We start from the raw sequence: 21,974 nt of genomic DNA, 5'->3' as shown, positions 1-21,974 counted from the left end.
TATAGAATATACTCAGCTAACATTGCATCTGGGCATTTTACAACTTTATGCTAAATTGAGCTTCCTTTAGTAACATGGCAGCTCTGYTGGATTCACTGAGCCTATCCATGGGAGTAAGCAATTAAGACTTGTCTTCACTAAACGTATATTTGATCCTTTCCATACTAGACAAAAACATGAYATTATGGGGACAATTTGAATAAATGCTTAAAAATAAAGAAAATGCTTCAATGCTTTTCTGACTAAAAGCAGATCTAAACATGCGCAAATGGCTTCACGCATGGAACTGGTCAAAAATCTTAACAGGTAATTTTCAAAAAACAAACCCCAGAAAATATCATGAAGATACTTCTTTTCTTCCCATAAAATAAAAATTAAATAAAATTCTCAGGTCTGTTATATTTATTTTTTCAAAAAGAAGCCCTTGTTTTATATAGACAGAGTTATTATTAACTCTATAGACAGAAGAGTTTTATATAGACAGTCCATGATGTGCTGAATGCTGCTATCTGAGCTATTTTCACAGCTGAGGAGTTGGCTTCATGGCTCCAAAATCTATTGGTATATTTTGAGGTAGTTTGACCTGTCTTTTGCCAATAATTTATTTTAAACAAATTGGTATCTATGCAGAATAAAACKTGATAAAGCATCACCACTTGGAAAATTCTTTACTAAAGACAATGATTATTTCTAGAATTACACAGCCCTAAGACAATATAGGTATTATAGGTATCCTGTACCCCTCTTAACTAATGTGTTTATGATGGTAGTTACAAATTTAAAATGCATGATACACCACACAAGAAATGAATGAGATAATGCTCATATTTCAGATTTTGAGATTCAGCAGAGACATTGACTAAATGCTGTGATAAAGTAGAAAGATGTATGAAAGGCCCTTCCATAAGTAATCATACAATCTTTCCACTGAAAACGCATAAAGCTGCATACAATACATGGACCGGTAGAGTGCAAAACTAAATTAATCCCAGAATACACTTAATACTAAGAAAAAGTTCTACTGTTATCATATATGTGTATATTTGTATATTCTAAAGTGTCACCATCTTTACTTCTAATATTGGTCTTATTTATGTAGGAGTAAAATACATCTAAATTTGACCTTATAAACATACACATTTCTGTGAGAGATGCAGAACAGAAGTGATCCCAGGTAATATGAGTCTGAAGTTGCTCCATTGTTATTTCACATTCACACATACAGCAATTTCACAATCTTCTGCAGGCTTTAAACAGCCCATTACAAAATCATGGGCTCTAAGAATGTTGGTATATGTTGTTCCTGTATGGAGATACTGGAATTTGGAACACTCCATGTTCCAGTATAAAAGCCACAACATGACCTATACTGTGCTCACAGAAACTGCTCACTGAATGTAAAATGAAAACCCACTTTTTCACATGATGATTTGCTATGTGGGCTGAGCTGGACTTTTTTTCTGCGTTGCAATTTGTTTATTTATTTACCAGTGTTTTAAAAAGAAACATAGTTATTGTTTATGTGACACGATTTTCCTCTTATAGATAAACTGGTTCTTGCSAGGTATGGCTTTTCTTTGGTACACTATGATCTTTTACAGGCATATCCCTCCTTTCTTGAATCTGATGATACCCCCAGCCTGGAGAAGTGCTGTCACTAATAAGAGACAGAAGAAGGTATCTTTTCACTGGGAGATGGCTGTTTTATTGAGTATTTACACATAGAATGGGTATCCTGAGTTTAAGGTGAGAACAAACAAGGCAATCTGCACTAAATGTTGTAGTGCTCAGCATAATATAAATGCTGAAAATGGTTTGCAATATGTCACTATATATATATGTGTATGTATATATATATTATGTGTTACCTTGGATACAAGGCTTGCTCTGTAGGCAGCTAACTGCTTCAGATATTCCTTCTTGGCAGCTTCAGTTTTCTTTTTGTATACCTAAAAACAAAGAGTGTCACATTGGTAAATTAATCTGGTTTTGTTTTTATATATCACCGGTGTGTTTCATGCATCTTCATAAGGCCTTTCTAAGTAAACACCCTTTCCTCCTCCTCTTGCTTAAAGGGTGAAATAACAAACATCAAATACTTTAAAGAAAATATTGTTACAACTGTGAAGCAGCCTTTAACTACCCAGTAGTACTGAAAAAACAATACCCATCCTAGCATCAGCATTAACTGTTCAAAGTGAAATGCAGGGTGCACTTGTAGAAGGGACCTTCGGGGTGCAGGGAGGGGAGAGGGCAGACAGGAGCCTCTTCACTGACTACCACTCATGAGACAAGCTATAACCTTCTGGGAAAGGTGAAAATGTTGGTAGAAAGACAATCACTTAGGCGGCCTTCTCTCCTCCTCAGATTAACTGTTGGGGGCAGTCAAAGAAGCTTCACGGAGAGCTAAGAATAATAAAYGTTAGTCATTATTCCAGTCTTGATCCCATATCATTCTAATTAACTTCTCAGGAGCATGGATCTATTTCTGTACATTTCTCTCAACTCACCAAATTATTTTAAAAGCAGCATGTGCACAATCTCATAATAGCTTAGAGAGCTTCAAGAGTCACTTCAATTTTGCCCAAATTTCAAGATCAAAGATTATCTGCAAGGTTAGGAAGGACCTCATAGTGCTGCAGTAACATGATGTTAGAAAGTCACAGGTAGATATTTAGGGTTGAAAGTTCCCAAGAGAAGAACCCTTTTCTGACCTGTGCAGCCGAGCTAATGACTTGCTGTCAGCAATGTCAGTGACAGATTTTGGAACAACCCAGCAKTTCTCTTTGTAAATAGTACCATAAGTTTCTCACTGCTTCATGACTTTTTCTATTTTTTTTTTAAGGTTAGATTTTTGTGGTCACACAAGCATTGTGACTTCATGTAACTAAGCAGAACTGATCCCTAACCTTGCCTGATGTAGGAAAAAAACCCTTAAAAACACCTAGATGGAAGGCTGAAAAAGGAGATGAATAAAAGGAGAGAAATGTTACTTTCTTATTGTCGTTAAATTTTACAATTTTTTTTTAGTTAGTCACACACCCGCACCATTGATTCATATTTTCAAGGACATTTGGGATTCTCAATACTATGTAAAATGTATACTTTTACTCATAACTTTTGAGTCCATGCTGCCCATTTCTTCAGGAAAATACAAACCCTTGGCAACTGGAAAACAACTCCAGGAGGTGAGTTACAACAGCCCGCCTTCCCCTACCACGGAATCTAGTCATTTGGGCTATTGATTACAAGCCAAAAGATGGACATTTATGACTTTTGGTGATATTCTCATGAATTCTCCATACGAAAAACACAAACATACATGCATCTCTTCTCTGGAAGGATAAACTTTATGCAACTTTAAACTGATCTCTTCTGATCATCCTAATCTCCAATAAAACCAGAGTGGTTTCATCATGGGGAAGATCTAGAAGCACCGATTGAGCACAAAGAGGACAGTGTGATGCCAAAGCACCGAGTGAGAGCAGCAGGATTAGGCTGGAAGAATCTGGTACAGCATCATTTTTAGAGAGCATGTGCTTGGGGAACTTTTTTGTTTCACTGGGGCTTTGCTTTCAGAGACAGAACAATCCTCAGATATGGGCTGGCAACACTCAGAGGTTGCCTAAAAGGATTAAAGACTTTGCCTCCCAGGGAAGCAAAAGATCATAGTGGAAGCAGGGAAATCTTAGGCTTCTAAAATTGTAAATATAAAGATAGAAAGGGAAAAAAGATTAGTTTTAGCTGTGTAACTGTATATGCATAGCCTTGTAATTTCTCCAGATTAAGATAAAGATATACTCTTGGCTGACCTCCTATTGTTTTGCAAAAAAAATATAGTAGCAATTTGCTTTTTAAGTTGTAATCGTTTGTGGTTATTAGGGAAATGTACTGTTTATTTARAAAATGAATCGAAAATTAGTCAACAATCTGTTTCCTGGCTGCTAACATGAATTTAGCTTGACCTAYGGAACAAAGACTAATTTATACTGCTTTGTATTTTGCAATACTTCTGCATCGCTCTGATAGCCAGCTTAAAAAACACGGTGGAACAAAGAATTTTACACAGAATAATGATCTTTTAAAGAAAGATCCTGCATCTACTGCTTCCAGCTTTTACTTTGCATTGCACAGATATAAAAAAAATATATAGTCCTACTGTGCTTTTACAGTTGCAGTGCACTGAAAGAGTCCTCTGGGGCCTGACTTTTCCCTCGAATAGTCTTATTGCACAAGGTTAACTCAATAATATGAAGTGAACAGCAGTGCTATAAATCCCTACTTAAAGCATTGCTGCTTTAGGTGAATGTCACCATATAGCCCGCCTTTAATTATTTATTTAATTATTGTATCTACCACATTCAGCCTACCATTGTTTTGTCCTCTTTTCCTTCATCTTCTTGTGAGCCAATAATGTTTAAGAAAAGCTCTGCTTTTTCACCGGGGTGTTTACACTAGCCAGGTAGTTGGAGGTTGTTATGATCCAAATTTCCTTACTGCATAGGGAGAGGTAAGGTCACCTTAGCTGCTTTGGTGTTCTGGATTGCATGGCCATCCATGACGTTAGGAAGGGCTTCCTCCTTCCTAAGGTATCCACATGGGATCTGAAGCAAAGAGTTGGGGCTCTCCCTGGCTATATCCTGATGCCATTTGTCCTTTGCAAGAAGCCCACTTTTAAGCAACTGGACTGACGATTCTCACGTTATTTTTCCAAAAATTGCTTGGAACTGGTTTGCACTAAAAATTGGGATAGTTTCAGGATGTCCAGGAAGTTGTCCCTTYTTATGAGTAGCAACAAGGTCTGGTTGCCAAGACTTTTCTCTCAATATGCRTGAATGCAGCCCTAGCATCAAGGACCAGTTCAGTACCTTCAAGCTAGACAAGACTTCTGCCGTAGGCTTAAGAAAGCAGCACGAGTGAGGAGAGTCCCCAGCACTTGGAGCAGCACCTGCAACAGGTTAGAGCAAGTCGGCTGCCCCTCCCGGGCTACCTTCCACAGCTGTGAGAGCTTTTAGCCCTTGAGCTCAAATGGTTTTGTGTTGTAATAACAGAGTTGCTACCTTGCAGCTGTTCTGGGGAGGCAAACGGCTTGTGTCATCACTCAAGTGCGTCCCAGACAACAGCTTAAGCTGTTCTGAGTTCCTTGCTTATGACTGTGCTGAAACCTGTACTCTCCAATAATACAGTTTTCCCTGTATSAAGAAGCAGGTTTCTAAGCTGTTGCTTATTTACAGTGTATATTGGTGATATCTATTTTTATTTTTAATACCTCAGAAATCTCATACAGGTCCTCCTCCCTCAAGCATGCAACGATTATTAAGTAACTTGATAGGAGCATATACTTATGGAATTAAGTCATTTCCAGCTTTAATTCAATTAACATGATAATTGAATGTCAACTGACTGTCATTCAAGTAGTAAAGGCCCATTCTGATTCCCCAGCAGATTTGTTTCCTTGCATAGTTTTTTTGTTTGTTTGTTTTGTTTGTTTTGTTTTTTTAATATTATTCTAGTTATGGAAATTGAATGTTACCAGAAAGACAGCATTTCTGCATATGTAGGGACAGGTCAGCTTGATTTATTCTTTTTATTCTTGTTATCTGCTGTGTATTACAGAAGCCCCTGCCACACCACAATTATACATATAYTTGCGTGCAAATGGAAGCGGCTACCATTATTTTCCATTGTGCTTCATGAATGCAAACTCATACATTGTAATACACAGGTCCTTAGTTTACTATTTAATTAAATTTCCAAAAAGCGCCCAGTAAGATGGCTTCTATTTCACTAAAAATGCTCAGCAAAGCTTGTAACAATCCAGAAAAGGTATTTTCTGTAACAACTAGGTATGAAGCTCTTCCTTGTGTGTAAATACAGACGACAGTGTTTGAAAGAGGCCATTGGGAAAACCMGGGGAAAACCTTGGACCTTGTTGTGATGGCGGCCTAGAGTTCAGATCAGCTTGGCTCACCATAAGCTTGGACCTCAGCTCTGGTGGCATCCTATGCTCAGGACCAAGCTCATTATTTAACCAGTGATATCTGACCTTAAGCTGACTGCCCCAAACTTTCATTTGGAGACAGATGGGTTGTGGGCTATATGGTTAGCCACAAGCACTGCACAAATACTCAATTTACCAAATCAAAACCACAACAGAATATCTGCCCTGCTGTTACAATGCCAACTTCTAGTCATATTCTGCTGTATATATTTTAACAGCTGTTTCATTCTTGTCTTTCTAGATCATTCCTGGAGGCAGCCTTTGTGCCTCCTGTGCTATCCATGTGCTTGGATAACACGAAACTTGTCACTGATCATGACAAAATGTATCAGGAATGCCTGAAGACACATTTTTATTTTGTTTGGCCCTCTCTTTCTGATTAACAACTTGTCAGCTTGCCTGTGCAGGGTTATCAGTACACCAGAGCATGGACCCATGAGCCTTGCCCCCCTTGTTCCTTTAGGGGAAAAGGTCTCCCTATTTATTGATAAGAGTCAATTTGGGCACCTCAGACAGGTGAACGTGACCCTTAGTCTGGAATAGCAGGTACTGATGGAAGAAGGTCCCACTTTGAGACTAGAGACTTGGAAACAGTGAGCTAAATTGACTGATAACCTTAGGAGGAAAAGTCAGAACATGCACCCCTGGTAACTGGAAAAGGTTTGTGCCCCTTGCTGACAATGCACGTTATGAAGAACCATGGGATTTCTCTGGTGTAAAAGAATGACAAAGAAGGGAATGTTTATCTTTTGCTTGTCTCCTTACAGCTGACACTTGCAAGCATGATATATTTGTTATTTTAAAATGATGTAAAGATGCCCATGTTTGTTTTGACCAAAATGTTCCATAAACCTAAAATAAAGTATATCCAAAAAAAGCAACATGACCGATTTTGAATTCTTGGACTCTGCAGCTCTATTACATATGTGAATGACACCTCAATAGGTAAAACTTACAGGAATGGCATTTGATAAAATATGGTAGGCTGCAATTCAGAATTAAATACTATATTCAGATTGTCATTCCTGGCCCTATCTACCTAGGCTCATGAAGAAAGCTGGTATTTTTTTCCCAGTGGGAGACATATCTCTAGTCTTTTGATTCTGCAGCAAAGGCTACTAGAACTACACACATTCTTCTAAAACGTGCAGAAAGATATTCCCACAGCAGTCCGAAAAAGGAAAAAATCCCTAGAATTGCTTAATGGATACTGAAATACGCTACCATTTGATTTTTAATCTAGGTACATACAGCAACAGAGAGAGGCCTAGGGCTAGATATATGGCTCAGCACTCCCTCAGACTGCAGAGCATGAAAACAACACTGCCGACATATTAGAGGCTTCAGGGAAAGAATTCAGTTTTTCTGGCATGCAGGGTAAAGATCACAGGCCAAACTCTAGCGCAGACGGTGAAACTCTACAGAGTTCCCTGGAAATCGCAGCCGGCGATGCCAGGGCAAGGTCTGACCTTATAAACCTGATGCTTGCAATGTACAGTGGGGCTGCTGCTCACATCAAAACTGTGTTGGATGAAAGCTGGGGATAAAACAAACAACATGAAACATATGATTTATGTGATGATTACTTGCACTCGTTTGTATTCCCTTTCTCTACAAAGTAAAAAAAAAAAGTATATAAGCCTGAATGGAGCACAGTAATTGGGACTAGGTCCAGTTATGAATACAAATGATTTACAGCCTTGTTCCCAGCAAGCCCTAATGTATGGATAAAGGGTGGGGAGAAAAATGAGCAGAAAACTGTTATTCATGGTTTGCACTGCAGCAGTACTTGGAATCCAGGGTCATCTTGGGGCAGCTTTTTCCAAGTATAACCAGAGGGAGTTGAAACCAAGGCTCTTAACTGCGCAGACAGGTGCCCTATTTACCCAGCAGGTGGGTCGGTGGTGTGGGGGGTAGATCTGCACCCTGGGGCACGAGGGGGCTGATGTTCCCCAGCACTCCCATGCTCAGGGGAGGCTGCGGAAAGACAAGGCTGCCAGGTGGGCTAGGCAGGAGGCCAGCAGCTCATGGATGTGCTGCYGATGGGACTTTATGGCCCTGCACAGAGCATACCCACCAGCTCCTCTTGTGACCGACTTACCTACTTTTTTTTTTAACTTTTTTTCAGCAAAGGGGGAGGTTTCACCTCCCAAGTGTGCAGTGCAAGTGCTGTTTACCCTCTCTGTGTGTGGCAGAGAGGGGACTCCACCTTCCAGAAACTGTAGGCAAAATAAAAGGTTGCAAACACGGGGCCTCTCATTGCTCTCTCACGTCTGTGGCAAAACTGAGAAAGTTAAGGGCCATATAATCATATGCTGATATATATGTATATACATATATAATATATACACATACACATGTTTTCAAGCCTGCTTATTCTTGTCCCACTATGTTCCAGTTCATTAAGCCCAGCTGCTCTCAGAGGGGCAGACACCAGCCTAAGGAGCACTTGTTTTAAACACTTCCTATGTTCACTCAGAGTTTTAAAGGAGGAAACTATTTTAGTCCATATACTTGTCCTCCCAAAGAGATACAGTGTACAATACTGGTTAGAGCTACTTTGCTGATGTAGGTAGCAGGGACGGTGTAAGATTGTTTCTGCTGTGCCAGTTCCTGGATCCATCTTGTTTCTAGTTCACCTTGGTGGTATGCACACACAAGGGTGCCTTTGCTTTCTATTTTTATTTACAAAAATGAAAGTAAAGCTAAATTTAAGTCCTGTATGGTTGTTTATCTGCTCATCTGACAGTACATTCTTATCCTTTTATGAGTGTCTTGAAGTTATTCCTTGGAGATCACTTTATTAGTATGTTGCTACTAAAAAGCATAATAAAAAAACATTAAGGTACTTGAAGTGTAACTTTTATAGGAGGTATAAGACATGGAAAAACAAACATCAGCATGACTACATAAGTAACAGTGAATAAATGGCAAAATCATGTTTTCAAAAGGTGACCGGCTATTTTCACCTGAAGATCTGCAACACCCAAACCGGAGCGCTCTGAGCTGGTGGCAAGCCCGGGTGTGGGGAACCCGGTGGCAATGGGCCACCAACACCTCCAACCATGGGGCGAGGCAACCTGTGGCCAAGCCAACCGATGGGGCAGCACCGTGGTCCTACACAAGGCTGAGCCACAGTCTCCTGAGACACGGATCTTGGATCAAGGCAGCATGACCCGTGGTGTTTCCCATTACGAGAGGAGCTTTGGTGTTATGCCAGACGTGAGCTATATCTCAGCGTCAGGATTTGGGGCATTAAGTGTTGGCTGGCATTTATTTTCAAGCACCTCCTGATCTACCATCTCAGTGCTGCACTGGCCAGTGTGCTGCTGCAGCTGAGATGTCACCGAGATCACGACAGAAACCTACCAGCCATGCTCTGATATTTTTCATGCCCAAATCAGTCGAGGTTATTTCCTCCTGTGACCAAAATAGAAACCCTAGAAAGCTTGTGGGTTGTAATGAAAATGCTAACAGCGTCACAAATGTTGACACTAATATATGAGGACTTCAATTTACTTAAGCACTGGCAACACACAATCCAAGTTCCATCAGATGTTGAAGAATAAACTGCAGCTTTTATCTAGTGGGTCTTTGAGCACCAATGAGGAGTAAATTATTTGATTTTGTGAGCTCAGAGGATTTGTCAGCTGCCTCGTAAGTATAATTCTGGCTCTTCATATTCCTGCTGCTTCTAATTTAGCAGGACAGGCTCATAATTGAAGCAAATTAACTATTTACACTTGCCACTTCTACCAGGGGAAGAGGACACATCAGCAGGAAAGAATGAGTGGGAAATTAAATTCTTCCCACTTGTGTCAGATCTGCCCTTATATAAACACATTAACAGTAATTTCATGAGGCGTCAAACATAGGAATAAATACTGAGGGATAAAATAATGAGGTGTTGCTATTGAGCTGAACTGCTGCAGCTATATATTACTGTGTATGAATTATGCAGCCTGAAGGAAGGCATATGTTACAGCACTCAAACAGCCACTGCGCCTGCTCCATCTGATCCCTGGGTTCTGGGTCCCCTAACTGGATCCACCTTTCTTCCTTCTGCAAGGCCAGGACAATGTTTAAGTAAATACACAGAATAACACACACACACGCATATGCGTATGCATACGGACACTAAGCTGTTCATAGAAGGCCAAATTCATCCCTCTAAGAACTGCAGTCAAAYTGCTGAAGTTACACCCGAGATTAATTTTGTTGACTGTTGAACAGACATTCAATTCCATTTTTAGAATAACAGCACATTTATTAAGGTCTTGGGCTGAAATTTTAAAATTGCACTAATATAAACAAGAACATTTTGTTTGTAAGTTGCCACATCTATTACAGCTTTGCTCGGTCTCCAATTAGAAACTTAAGCTTCATTTATTACATGCACATCTGGTACTGATTTAAAATGACTTCTCTTTTTCATCTAAGGACAGAAAACGACCTAAGTAGCCTTTTTTACCCAGTTTGAACCAGCATTCTGTCTGCAAGCCAGAGACTCAAGCGTTTAGCATGCTGAACCCTCTTCCCTGGGGGGTGTTTTTCTCCCCTTTGCAGTGAAAATGTGTGCAAAGGCGATGATGTACATAAATATGTTACAAAAATGGGATGCACAGAAGTAGCGTACTAACTATACAGTATATATATATAAACAATGTTTCTGATACTAAGAGAAGAACTAGGAAAGCTGCTGAAAACTCCCTTTTGTTATGACTACYACACTGAGGAAAATACATGCCAATGCATTATTGCTACAGCTGRTTTCTATTGACAGGTTTATTACTGTACTTATAGTGAAAAACAAATTAAAATGCAGTTCCTTCTTCTGATCGCATGTAATTTTTGCACCTAACTTGGAATTTCAGAAGAAGCCATGAAGCACATTCYTCCTTTCAATGTCCCTTTATTCCTAGACCCTTTTGCATCTGCAGGTCGGTACAAAGAAAACACTGTCACACACCAGCCTGTTTGCAAATGGCCCTCGTATGCTCAGAGACTAATGGCATCAGTTACAATATATGACATGAATGAAAATGTCTTCATATGGTAATATAAGAGCAGAAGTATGCTGCTATCTATTTTATTCTCATAGATTGCAACATTCTTTGTTGTAAGAGAATCAGACTGTGATACATTTTAAGCATAATCACCTCCGAATTTCAGTAGGATACCTGGCACCTGATCTGGCCCATTATAATGCTTGCTTTTTTTGTCTTTCAAAGCCTGTTTTCTCATGTAGCATTTTCCTAGTCTCTTCACAGTTTGGAAAGCACATGTGCTTCCCGAACAAAACCTTTTCAAGCTACAGGCTAGCATGTCAGGTCACCAACTTTTTRCAAAAGTTTGGGCAAAAATGCACTGCCCTTGGGTAGTTTCTGTACTGACTTTCGATATCTTTCTGTATGCTAAGTTCAATCTGTGAGGAAAAAGGAAAAAAAAAAAAAGAAGAATTCTATGGATTTCAGAAGCTGGCTCGGGTCTTAGGAAYGGTGATTTCATTTTGGCATACAATATGAAGTTATTCTTCTTTCTCAATAGCTGCATTATGTTCTACTTTCTGATTCATTTATATTTACTATTTAAATAGTAAAAGGAGTTCCAATTCAGGAAACGTAATTTGGAAACATAATTCTATTTAAATTCCAGAATAAGCATTAGGTTCCAAAACATAAAAGCCAGAAGCTTTATGATAATTGAATTTTTTTCAGAAAGTACAATTTATCAATAAAGTGTTCCTCTAATGATATTATTGTTTCTTTACTTAACTATTTTTGATTTTCTGAAGCTTCTTCAATGACAAATTGTAAATACTACATTAATCATTTGTATTTTTAGAGTCCAATTTTCCTGCCAGAGACAGAGGTTTTGTAACAGTTACTAATGCTCTGGATMTGAAAAATTAGGCTTTTAAAATATAGACTATCTAGTCAGTTAAGATGTCTTGTAATCATTACTTTGTACTATTAGATCCTTAATGGAATAAAGAATGAGATTAAATTTATTCTAGAAAAATAGGATTGCAATTTTTTTTTTTGAAACAGGGACTATTCTTTATTCTCTTTGTGCAGTGCTAGATGAGAAAGGGCCCAGTCCTGGAGTTTTAACAATGTACTTAATAGATGATAATGAACAGACAAAGTAAGTCAAAGAGCAACAAAGATAGGCTAACCCAAACTCATGGAATAATTGGTTTAAAAATCTAGTTGCAGKCCCCTTTTTATGGCTGTATTACAAGCAGTCCATAGGACACCATTCTGCTGTGTTCCAACTTAATTTAAGCACAACAGAGATAAGGAAAATAATTTTGTTCTGCTCTTCCAGTGTTGGACTTGCTCAATTATTGCTGTCAGCCATGAATAGGAAATCCAAATTAAAGCCAGGAACTTTACGTTTTGATGCACTTGTCTTAAAACTGAATTCTACAGAAAGACTGGTGGCTTTGTCACCTTGCTGTTTTTCTGTCCCTCCCTGCTATTCCTTGCAGGGCTGTGCACTCTCTCTGCCAGCTTGCCAGTGCTTGGCACAGAGAGGAACCAAAACCATCTCTCWGGGACACGGCCAAAATCACAGGCAGTCCTCTTTCTGAGTCATAAGTGAACACCCATCACCACGATCTTACCCAAGTCGTGACTAACTATGTCTAACTGCTCTATGGARTGATCTATACCATCTGTCCAGTCTAGGGTTTATCCTTGGCCTTTGTTGGACAAGGTTAAKCAAGGCAGAAGGAAGAGGAAACAAAACAAAATATCCTTAATGTGCCAGGTCCAGTGACTGCTCTGATCCTGACATTTAGAAAGTTCTGTCTTTTCCAGCTAGGCTCTGTAAATGCCTGCTGCCTTATTCCTTATTCAACAGCAGATACTAGCTAGAACAACCTTTTTTTTTTTTTTTTTTCCTTAGTTAGTCACTAAGAGCCAAAACTTGATTCTCATTACAGTTACTTTTAACAGAGATCTGGATTTAGCTACACCATTTATTAGTGCATAAAACCTTTTCTTTAAAGCCCAAACGATTTAACATACAAAAAGAATTCAAAGCAATGTTCTCATTTTTGTTATTAATCTTATTAATTGTATAATTTATTGTGTAATAATAATATGTTCAGTGGAGCATTTTTCCTCTGTTCATGCTGACACTAACACCCACCTAGATCTCCTTCCTGCAGCCAAAAAACCTCTCCCTCAAGATATTCTTTTTGTCCCTGCCTAGCTGTTCCTCACGTAAAATTCCCCTTTCTTTACCCATCCAACTTATTCTATCCTCAGTTATGCAAACACACAGCACCACGCCAGTCATTACCACGTAAACTCATTAATGCAGCTAATGTCACCTAGAGTTGCCCACGTTTCTATAGAGTCCAATTGGGAGGAGGCAGCTTTGCTGCTCTCACTGCAGAACCAAGGTCCTTCCCTCCCTCCTCCTTCCTTCCTGTCTGTTTAACTTGCAGGGAAAGGAAAGGAAATCTTCATAAGTAAGTCTGGAAAACTTCTATACACCCTATCCTGTATATGGCCTTCAGTGACCACGACAGTGCAAAAATAATTGGAAGCTGAAGGGTGCAAAACCCAGCATTAGGGTTTACAGCTGGGTTTCACCAGTTTTTGCTTTGATTGATGATAGGATTATATTTCATTTAAAGTAAACTCTAACACCTCAGTATGTTTTAAAATATGTCTGCTTTTATATTTTAATTCGAAATTACAGGGTGTTTGTGTGGACCTGTAATTCCTGACATTTTGTTCATTGAGGGTAGTGGAGCTTTACACACATATTTACCAAYGTACCAACGTACCAAGGCAAATGTTTGTTAGAGATTATTGTATGTCCTGCTAYGTTTTATAAATTAAGTAACACAGTTTTATATTTCTGAAATGCACATGTAAAACAAAMAAGGGCTTATTAAGAATAGCATTAAAATCTGTCTGGCTTTATGAAACCTTGGTGAAAAAGACCACAATAGGTCAGGAAGGAGTAACAAGAATCACTGCAGAAATCAGAATGTAGGTAAAATCATTATTTTCACTTGCATGCAAAAGGCATCTTTTAACTCTGCTTTGTATTTTACCTGACTGTCTCTTACAATCACTCTGAGTATTTCCACAAGACAATGATGAAAAAAAMCCACTATCCTGGCATTTAACAAGTCTGAGCCTTACTATTCTTGTTTTCCACTTTGCCCTGTAGGTCTTGTGGCTTCTCAGCACTGAGGTGAGATCCTATCACGAAGTAAAACACTTACTGATACCATTGAAAAAGTGAGAATACAGTGCTCAATAGTCAGTCAGCATCTATGGAAAGAGCACTGGTGCCATCTTCAATGACTATTCATGAACTAGGCCTAAACTGAAAAGAAATTAAAGGCAATAAAACAAAAGTGCAAAGGACTACAGCTTCCACTGGCAAAAATGCAGATGGAAGTAACTATGGGATCTTGTTGCCACAGCTTGTGTGTATACTGTGCACCAGACTACCCTAGAGCACGGCTGATCTGTCTGAATCCATCACTGGTCTGCAATGGTCAGCACGTTTGGACTGCCAACTTACACCTGTTGACTTTAGCATAAAATAATCCTAAATATAATCTTGAAGTTTGTCTTACACCCCAAAATGAATATACTTAAAAGAAATTACATGATATTCTCCTTATCTTATTCTCCTAGAAGCATATTCTGCACATAAGTTTCATCTCTATGAACAAAAGAAGCTACATAGGGTGCTTAGATGACACACATAACACATTCTTGAAACAAAGTCTCCAAGCTATAGCATAGTCTGTACCTGTTTTTGTTCTTCTCCTAAGCCGTCCCACATTGATGCTACAATTTTAGAGACTTCACCAAAAGTAGCATTTGGGTTTTGGCCCTTGATGGCTGCTTGAGTGTCTCGAAAGAATAATGCATAGGCAGACACGGGCTTCTGTGGCTCATTTGGGTCCTTCTTCTTCTTCTTTTTGGGAGTTTTGGGTTTCTTTCCCATATCGGAAGCAGGTCTCTTCTCTCCTCCATTAACCTTTAACACAGAACGAGAAAAGTATTATAAAAATGTAGCCAATTTAACTCAGCCAGCTTATGTAAAGACAGACATTTTGGAATTTGCAAGTAAAATGGCATTTTAATTGTCATTTTTGAAAATCTAATTATTGGCATCATCTGATTCCCCAAAATGCACTATAAATAAATAWAAATATAAATATAAATATAAATATAAATATAAATATAAATATAAATATAAATATAAATATAAATATAAATATAAATATAAATATAAATATAAACACAAACACAAACACAAACACAAACACAAACATAAATAATATAAATAAAGTTTCCCTTGAAGTGCCTTATATTCTGCTTTCAGGTAATTGTTATCTCATTTATAGTTCACTTGGTCACCTTTTCATCTCTTCCCGATTCTATTGCTAACGGCTATTACATGCCTACCTATAATGAGTAAATTCAGGGTGTGTTTCATTATATACTGACCATTAACTCAACCAAATGATCCATCTGAAACCAGCAACAGCACTGCMATTTCAACCTTTCTCTTCTCACTCTTTTCCTTGAGAGGCCTACCTAGACTAGGGCTCAGATCAGTTTTTGCTGCAATGGTGGGTGTCCTTCCAGAGAATTTGAAGAGAATCTTATTGTGAATAAAGTGACTTCTCTGAATCAAATCTATAGAAACAAAGTTTTACCAGTATGGATGAGTTAGTCTGGATGCGTGGAGAGGATCATTTCTGATCCCTCTAGGTTTCTTTTCTGCTGCTGTACAAGAAAATTCCTGGTGGCTTGAAAAATGGAGTGAAAGACGAATAGCATACGAAGAGAAATTTATGTGTGTGTGTGTGTGCGCCATGTCAAAAAATTGCATATGAAAATATGCAAATTTGTGAACATGAAAGTATATTTAGCTATTTAATTATTCAGAAACCCTCATCACTACCACAGCACCCTACTTTCTTAAATGTCTTACAAACCCATATATAAATAAAAGGACATTGTTTTAATTCTTCAACAGACAGACACTCCATGGCAATGTATCTTCTGTTGACGACTCAATTCACTGTACCTCTAGCAAGGATGTGTGATCTAGGCAGAGGGTTAGGAGGCTTTTTCTCTTGATGGCATGGCCAACATAATGCATATCCTAAACAATTTGAAGTATGAAGAGACTGCGGGTGTAGAAGTCCCAGTCTAACARGTATGACTTTCATTACATGCTTGTAATGCTTAACAACTCAGAGAGCAGGTGCGCTTCACATCATCAGAACTATATGAGAACAATGGCTGCATGTCCCCACTTTGAGAGAAAATCTTTTTTTTTGTCTTAATGTGAGTCATTTTGTGGTGTCCAGTAGGGCCCAGGTGACTAGAATGAACAACCTGGATCTCTGCGGCTTTTTAATCATGAGAACACATGACGACTACCACTTGAAAATGAAGTGGCTTGTTTCAACAGTATTATGTTATACTAGATAGATCTTTAGTATAAGGTTAATAACATCGGAGCTTGCTGGAAGTATTTCGGAAAATCTGGAAAAAAAACAGCAGCAGTGTGCTACCCATCATTAGATTAGCTCTGCCTCTTGTCTTTTATTTTAGTCCATAAGGTAGAGAAAACTACCAGCTAAATGAAGTTCAAAGGAGCATTGTGTAGCAGACATGCCCTATGCTCCTTAGTTTATTTGGCAATATTAATCCAAACACTCTTTGAAGCAAACTCCATGAACAAGGAGCCTTCACAATAATTGAGGCCATAGTTAAAGATTTAATCTTTATTATYTGCCACATTTTCAAAGTATTTTTGCACTAATGAGATTTACAAGATTTCTGAATATTAGTAGACCATATCACCAAAAATATCCTTAAAATAGGTGAAGTTCTGAGAAAACTTGTGTTAGAAGTCTTCTGGTAAATCATTTTGAAAATAACTCTAAAACTTAATCCTCCAAACTAACTGATCAAGAGACTTCAAAAACCCACTGTTAAAAAGAGAAGCCTTGCAGAGGAAATTCTATTGGCCTTATACAAAAATAACTACATAAAAAGAATACCAAAATTTCAGTACCAATATCCTTGCAAATGGCTGAGATGATGGCCTGCCTTATGCTCCCATCAGTCTATCAGCATCACAGACTCCACTTCGAACCACCAAAGTAGAGACAGATGGGAAATAAAATAAAAAACATATATATTCTACTCAGCATAGACTTGTGTCTCAAAATCCCTAGAGGTGTAGTTAGCTCATCGTAATCCACCTCCTGTCATGGCTTATTGCTTAATTATGGTGATGTATTTAACTTATTTATCACAAGAAAGCAATAATCTTTCACTTTAAAAAAGTGTACATTAACCATGTTGCACATGTAATAGATCACAACAATATCTAGTGTTGGGTTTAAAACTATCAAGTAAGGCACATCATGGATATCTAAATGTCCCTCGAGAAGTTGGAAAATGTCTATAAGCGTATTTAAAATAAACTGCAATAGTGCCAAAGCCTTTAAAGGAGCTGGGAGAGCTGTTTTATGCACACTATCTTGCAGTAATCGCTGTAGTTTAAAATAGATTTTAATCAAGCACCATCTGCATAATAGGCTGAATAGACAACACAGATTTCTACTTATAACTCTTATCATATAAAGTAAATATTGTAAAACCTTTACCACATAAAGAGAATATGCTGTAGCAGTTCTCTGGTAATCGTGTTTCTGTTGGTTAATTCTTGCTTCTTGCAGTCCTCTCGCTATCTTCCCTCTGAACTACATTATTTGAAATTCGCTCATAAGTGATATTCAAATGAGCATGGAAGAAAACCCTGCCATCCATCTATAGAGAAATACATATTTGCAAACCAATAACAGTTTCAGCATCTCACAATTATGCTTGGCAATAATAGAGTACATGTTTAATGATCCAACGATATGAATTATGGCAAGAATTACCTAAATGTGATATTCCATTGGTCAGAATAAAGCATGTGGTAAGTGGCCACTTTGTTTAGAATGTATTTGTAGTTACTTAGAGCTACATTTTTTTAAGTTTACCTTTTTTTTCTTCTAACCACAGTCCTACGTATTGAATTAAGAAGACGTAAGCAGACTTAGACCATCTGTGCAGACAAGTGCTTTGGTCGAAGGCTGCAGTTCCTATTTCCACGGCGCTAAGAGCTGTCCCTCTGTCCTGATGCAGCCTCATAACGATGCTCCCAGTTTCAGCAAGCGCCGTCACCCATCTTGCTTTCTGAGTGAAGGTCTAGCACAACTGATTGCTCTTTGACACAGCCCCTTTCCCTCTTTTTGCTCTCTAGCTAAGTGCAGTTAGAGTCCAAGTGACCTATACAAAACGGACCTTATTCTAATGACCACTGACCAAAACCACTTAGCATCTACTRCCCGTAGCTATGTACATGCTTTTCTTCTGTGATGCCTGGGTAGGGCTTAGAACAATTTGAATGATATTTACCACCAAATTAACTGCTCAGTGCATGCACAATTACACCAGTTTATAAAGTTTCTTTAYTGCTGGTATTTAGGATACCAGCATACATTACGTTGATACAGTAATTTCCTACATGCACTTGAATCAATGGTGCAATAGCGATCAATTGTATTTCTAGTCCAAAGGCATACATTTGCTTATACCCTTGGTCATCTTCATTTCATAAATTTGTTCAAAATGAGCAGGACACTAAGATTTCTTTATTTTTATTACTTGYGTTTTCTCTAACATATCTGCTATGAAGGGTTCAGTGGATTCGCTGTTAGATATAAGGCTGGGTATCCATCTGGTATAAATTTATGAATATTATCTGATATTGAACTAAAGGAGACCTACAGCATTTGAAAGTATACTTTGTCTTTTTGGTCAATGTTGGTAAAGGAAAGGGCCAACATTTCTTCCCAACTAAATAGGAAAATGTCACTATTGTTGTTACTAATAATACATAGTCCTCATGGCCGGAACATCTTACTGACTTCATGAAGCTGTGCTCTGAAACCTGTTCCACTGTGATCATCTCTAGTAGCCACYACATGACCTCAATGTGTGCTCTGCTACTTAATGATTCAATAAGGAACTCYGGCTTTGATCTGTTAAATCTTTTCACATATTTACAGGACAATTCATTAAATAAAAAGAATCCCCCAAATTTAGCAAACTTATTTGCAGGCAAAAGATACAACTCTCATAAGAGTCAGAACTGCTGCCCTATGGCTTCCTGTCTGCGTCCAGCATTTTCTTTCACTAGGAAGAGAATTTCTGGAATGAGAAGAAGCTTCACATAGCCCTTCTGAGCAGCTTTRAGAAAATTACAGACAGTCACAACTGTGGAAATGGATCTCAGTAGAAAACTGGCTTATACTGAATAGCTGTCTCCCTTCATTGGCAGCTTCCAGGAAGACCGGTATGATTGGAAGATACTCAACAAAGGGGTTCAAGTCACAAACTACAGCAATGCATTTGTTCCTTATACTGATTGATTAAAATCTCCTGGCTTTCACAGGAGAATAAAGGAACTATTACACCAGATCAGCCRTTCTAGCCCAGTGCACTGTCTCCAGTTGTGGCCAACTTGAGGCATTTAACAGGAAGATGTAAGAAATCCCAGAGCAGACTGATGGAGCATAATCTGCTCCCCATCAAGCCTGCAGTTTAATCCCAATTAGTCAGAGACTACTTTAAGACCTGTGTCATCATTTTTAAGATTCTTTAAAATATTGTTTGCACACAAAATGATAATTACGGAAGAATTTGAAGGTAATCTATCATCTTCTGCCTATTCTTTATTTTTTCTTTCTAAACTTGTGTTGTGTGTTTTCCTTTTTTTGATCCTTTTCTACTCAAGACTAAGACAATTTTAAGGAGAGGTTTCCAAAATAATATGGCAATAAAAAGACCAACACTATATAAACTGTTTTCCACAGAGCCAGGACTAAGTCTCACTCGGTATGCAGAGGTTGGTTTCATTATTGAAAATATTCTCTTCAGATGAGTCATTGTCTGCGTGAAAACACAATCCTTCATTTTTTGCTAGCATGAAGTGCTGAAAAAGTGTAGTACACTCACACATAGGGGCTAACTAATTGAAGYATTCAATGCAAGAAAAAAGAATACCTCAATTATTGCATTGGCCTTTCTCTCTCTCTGYGTCTTGCACAATCCCATCAATATATAAAAATATTAGAAAAGAAACAGGAGTAGCAAATAAATTATTCTGAAAAAGTAAAGGCTGCCTGRAATTATTTTTGCATAGTTGTATTCTACAGTCTCCTTCAGTAAGAAAATGCTCATTTAAAATATATGAATTATTCAGTAACTTTTAAAATCTAAAGTTTGTGAAATTGGGGTAAAGTCCTGAAATAAAACTTTGAATCAGAATTTATTCAAAATGTAGTAAAACATATGTTTTCAATTACATGATTATTTTATAGCTAGAGGCATGTAAAACAATATAATTTGAAAACAAATCAGACTTACATTTCTTGACTGGATTATACCTCCTCAGTGACTCACAATGTGTGTTTTTTTTAACATTCCTTGCAAGTCTGCAACTTTTCCTGACAAGCTATGGCTATGTTACAACATCTTCACTCCTGCATAATAGGACTGCTGTTTTGTAGTGATCATAAAACAGAGCTAAGAGGCACTCAATTTCAGTATGCTCTGTTTCCATTTTTTGGATGATTTTGTGCTAAGTCACAATCTTTTTGTCTCCAAAATTAAGATAATAGACTTGCTTAACACTGGGCAGGTTTTAAAGATTTAGGATGTTTTGGGAACTTTTTGCATGCAAGCTGCTTTATAAATTGTTATTTATAATTTAAATACATTTATCATGTATTAATTATTATTACTTTATGCTGTAGTGACACTAAAATGAAGATAAAATATGTCATGCTGGAATATTGCCACCTCCAAAAGTATAACTGCATAGTGGTCCTTTGACATTTTCAAGGCAAGATTTTTAAAGTTATCTTTATGTTCTGACTGCTATGATGTTCACTCATCTTGTGATCAAGTAGCAAAGATTAGTATATTGTGCACACATTTCACATTTTTGTAGGCGTAATTGCCTGATCTTTAACTTGGAAGAAGTATCCATTCCATGCAAGTGTGAAACCTCAGTCTTTATATTCAAGTCCTACAGGAATSGTTATCCTTTAATCTTTTACATGATTCCAGTTTGTTCCCTCAAAGACCAATGATTTATGCAAGCTGCCTGAAGAACTGAGTAGAAACTGGAAGATGTGCATTTATAATCCTTTTTCACTTCATTCAACCATCAACCATTAAAAAAGTATCACCTTAATAACTGTGGCCATATGATTCATTTAGCAGGTCCTAAAATTATCCACCATTTACATTGTAATCCTAGCATCTAAGCCTACCTTAGAGCTATCTTCTCCTTCATCTTCATGGACTGAACTGGATGGTGAAGGAGTTGCAGATTTGCTTCCAGGTGGAGAGGGTGAGTTGTGAGGAACATTGTTTCCACCCATATTCAAACCAAGCTGTGCACTGAGCTGGGACTGGTTAATAGTAGTCAGCTGCCCATGCTGCATCATTCCTGGCTGCCTAATATCTGCAGGTTGAACCCTTGGCCTCATGGTTGCCATCTGAGGATGGGAACTATACTGGGCTCCTTCTGTATTCCGTAAATCTTGCATCTACAAGAGGAAAAAAACTGTATTAAGCATATCACTAATAAAGTGCTCTGTTCCTTTAGACCTCAGTTTGTCTATTTGACTGCATCATGTTTAAAAGAAATTGGCAAGTACTTAAATACACATATAAATATTGGAAATAAACAAAAATATGATATAATTGACATTTGCATACACTGGCTGTTAGGAATTGTTCAGGCTSTAGCCCCAGCCTGTGGGAATAGCACAGAGCACTGAGAGCTTGTTTCATTGCAGGGGAGACAAGTGGACACTGCTTTGGCTGCATTTGGAGTATTT

At 38.1% G+C, this 21,974-nt stretch overlaps 1 protein-coding gene across 1 annotated transcript in view; it reads right to left on the bottom strand.

Moving 5' to 3' along the window:
• Window positions 1-21,974, bottom strand: part of TOX (thymocyte selection associated high mobility group box) — a 213,356-nt gene that overhangs the window by 22,611 nt on the left and 168,771 nt on the right. The window contains exons 4-6 of the mRNA XM_026050092.1: window positions 21,402-21,680; window positions 14,792-15,022; window positions 1,869-1,949 (exon numbers count right to left, since the gene is read on the bottom strand). Of these exons, the coding sequence (XP_025905877.1) occupies window positions 1,869-1,949; window positions 14,792-15,022; window positions 21,402-21,680 (591 nt within the window). The remainder of the gene's footprint in view (window positions 1-1,868; window positions 1,950-14,791; window positions 15,023-21,401; window positions 21,681-21,974) is intronic.

The sequence above is a fragment of the Nothoprocta perdicaria genome, unplaced genomic scaffold (assembly GCF_003342845.1).
Source record: "Nothoprocta perdicaria isolate Ctin4 unplaced genomic scaffold, notPer1 scaffold_65, whole genome shotgun sequence".
NCBI lineage: Eukaryota > Metazoa > Chordata > Aves > Tinamiformes > Tinamidae > Nothoprocta > Nothoprocta perdicaria.
Note: the sequence above shows the minus strand (reverse complement) of the source record. Positions and strands in the feature narration are given on the sequence as shown.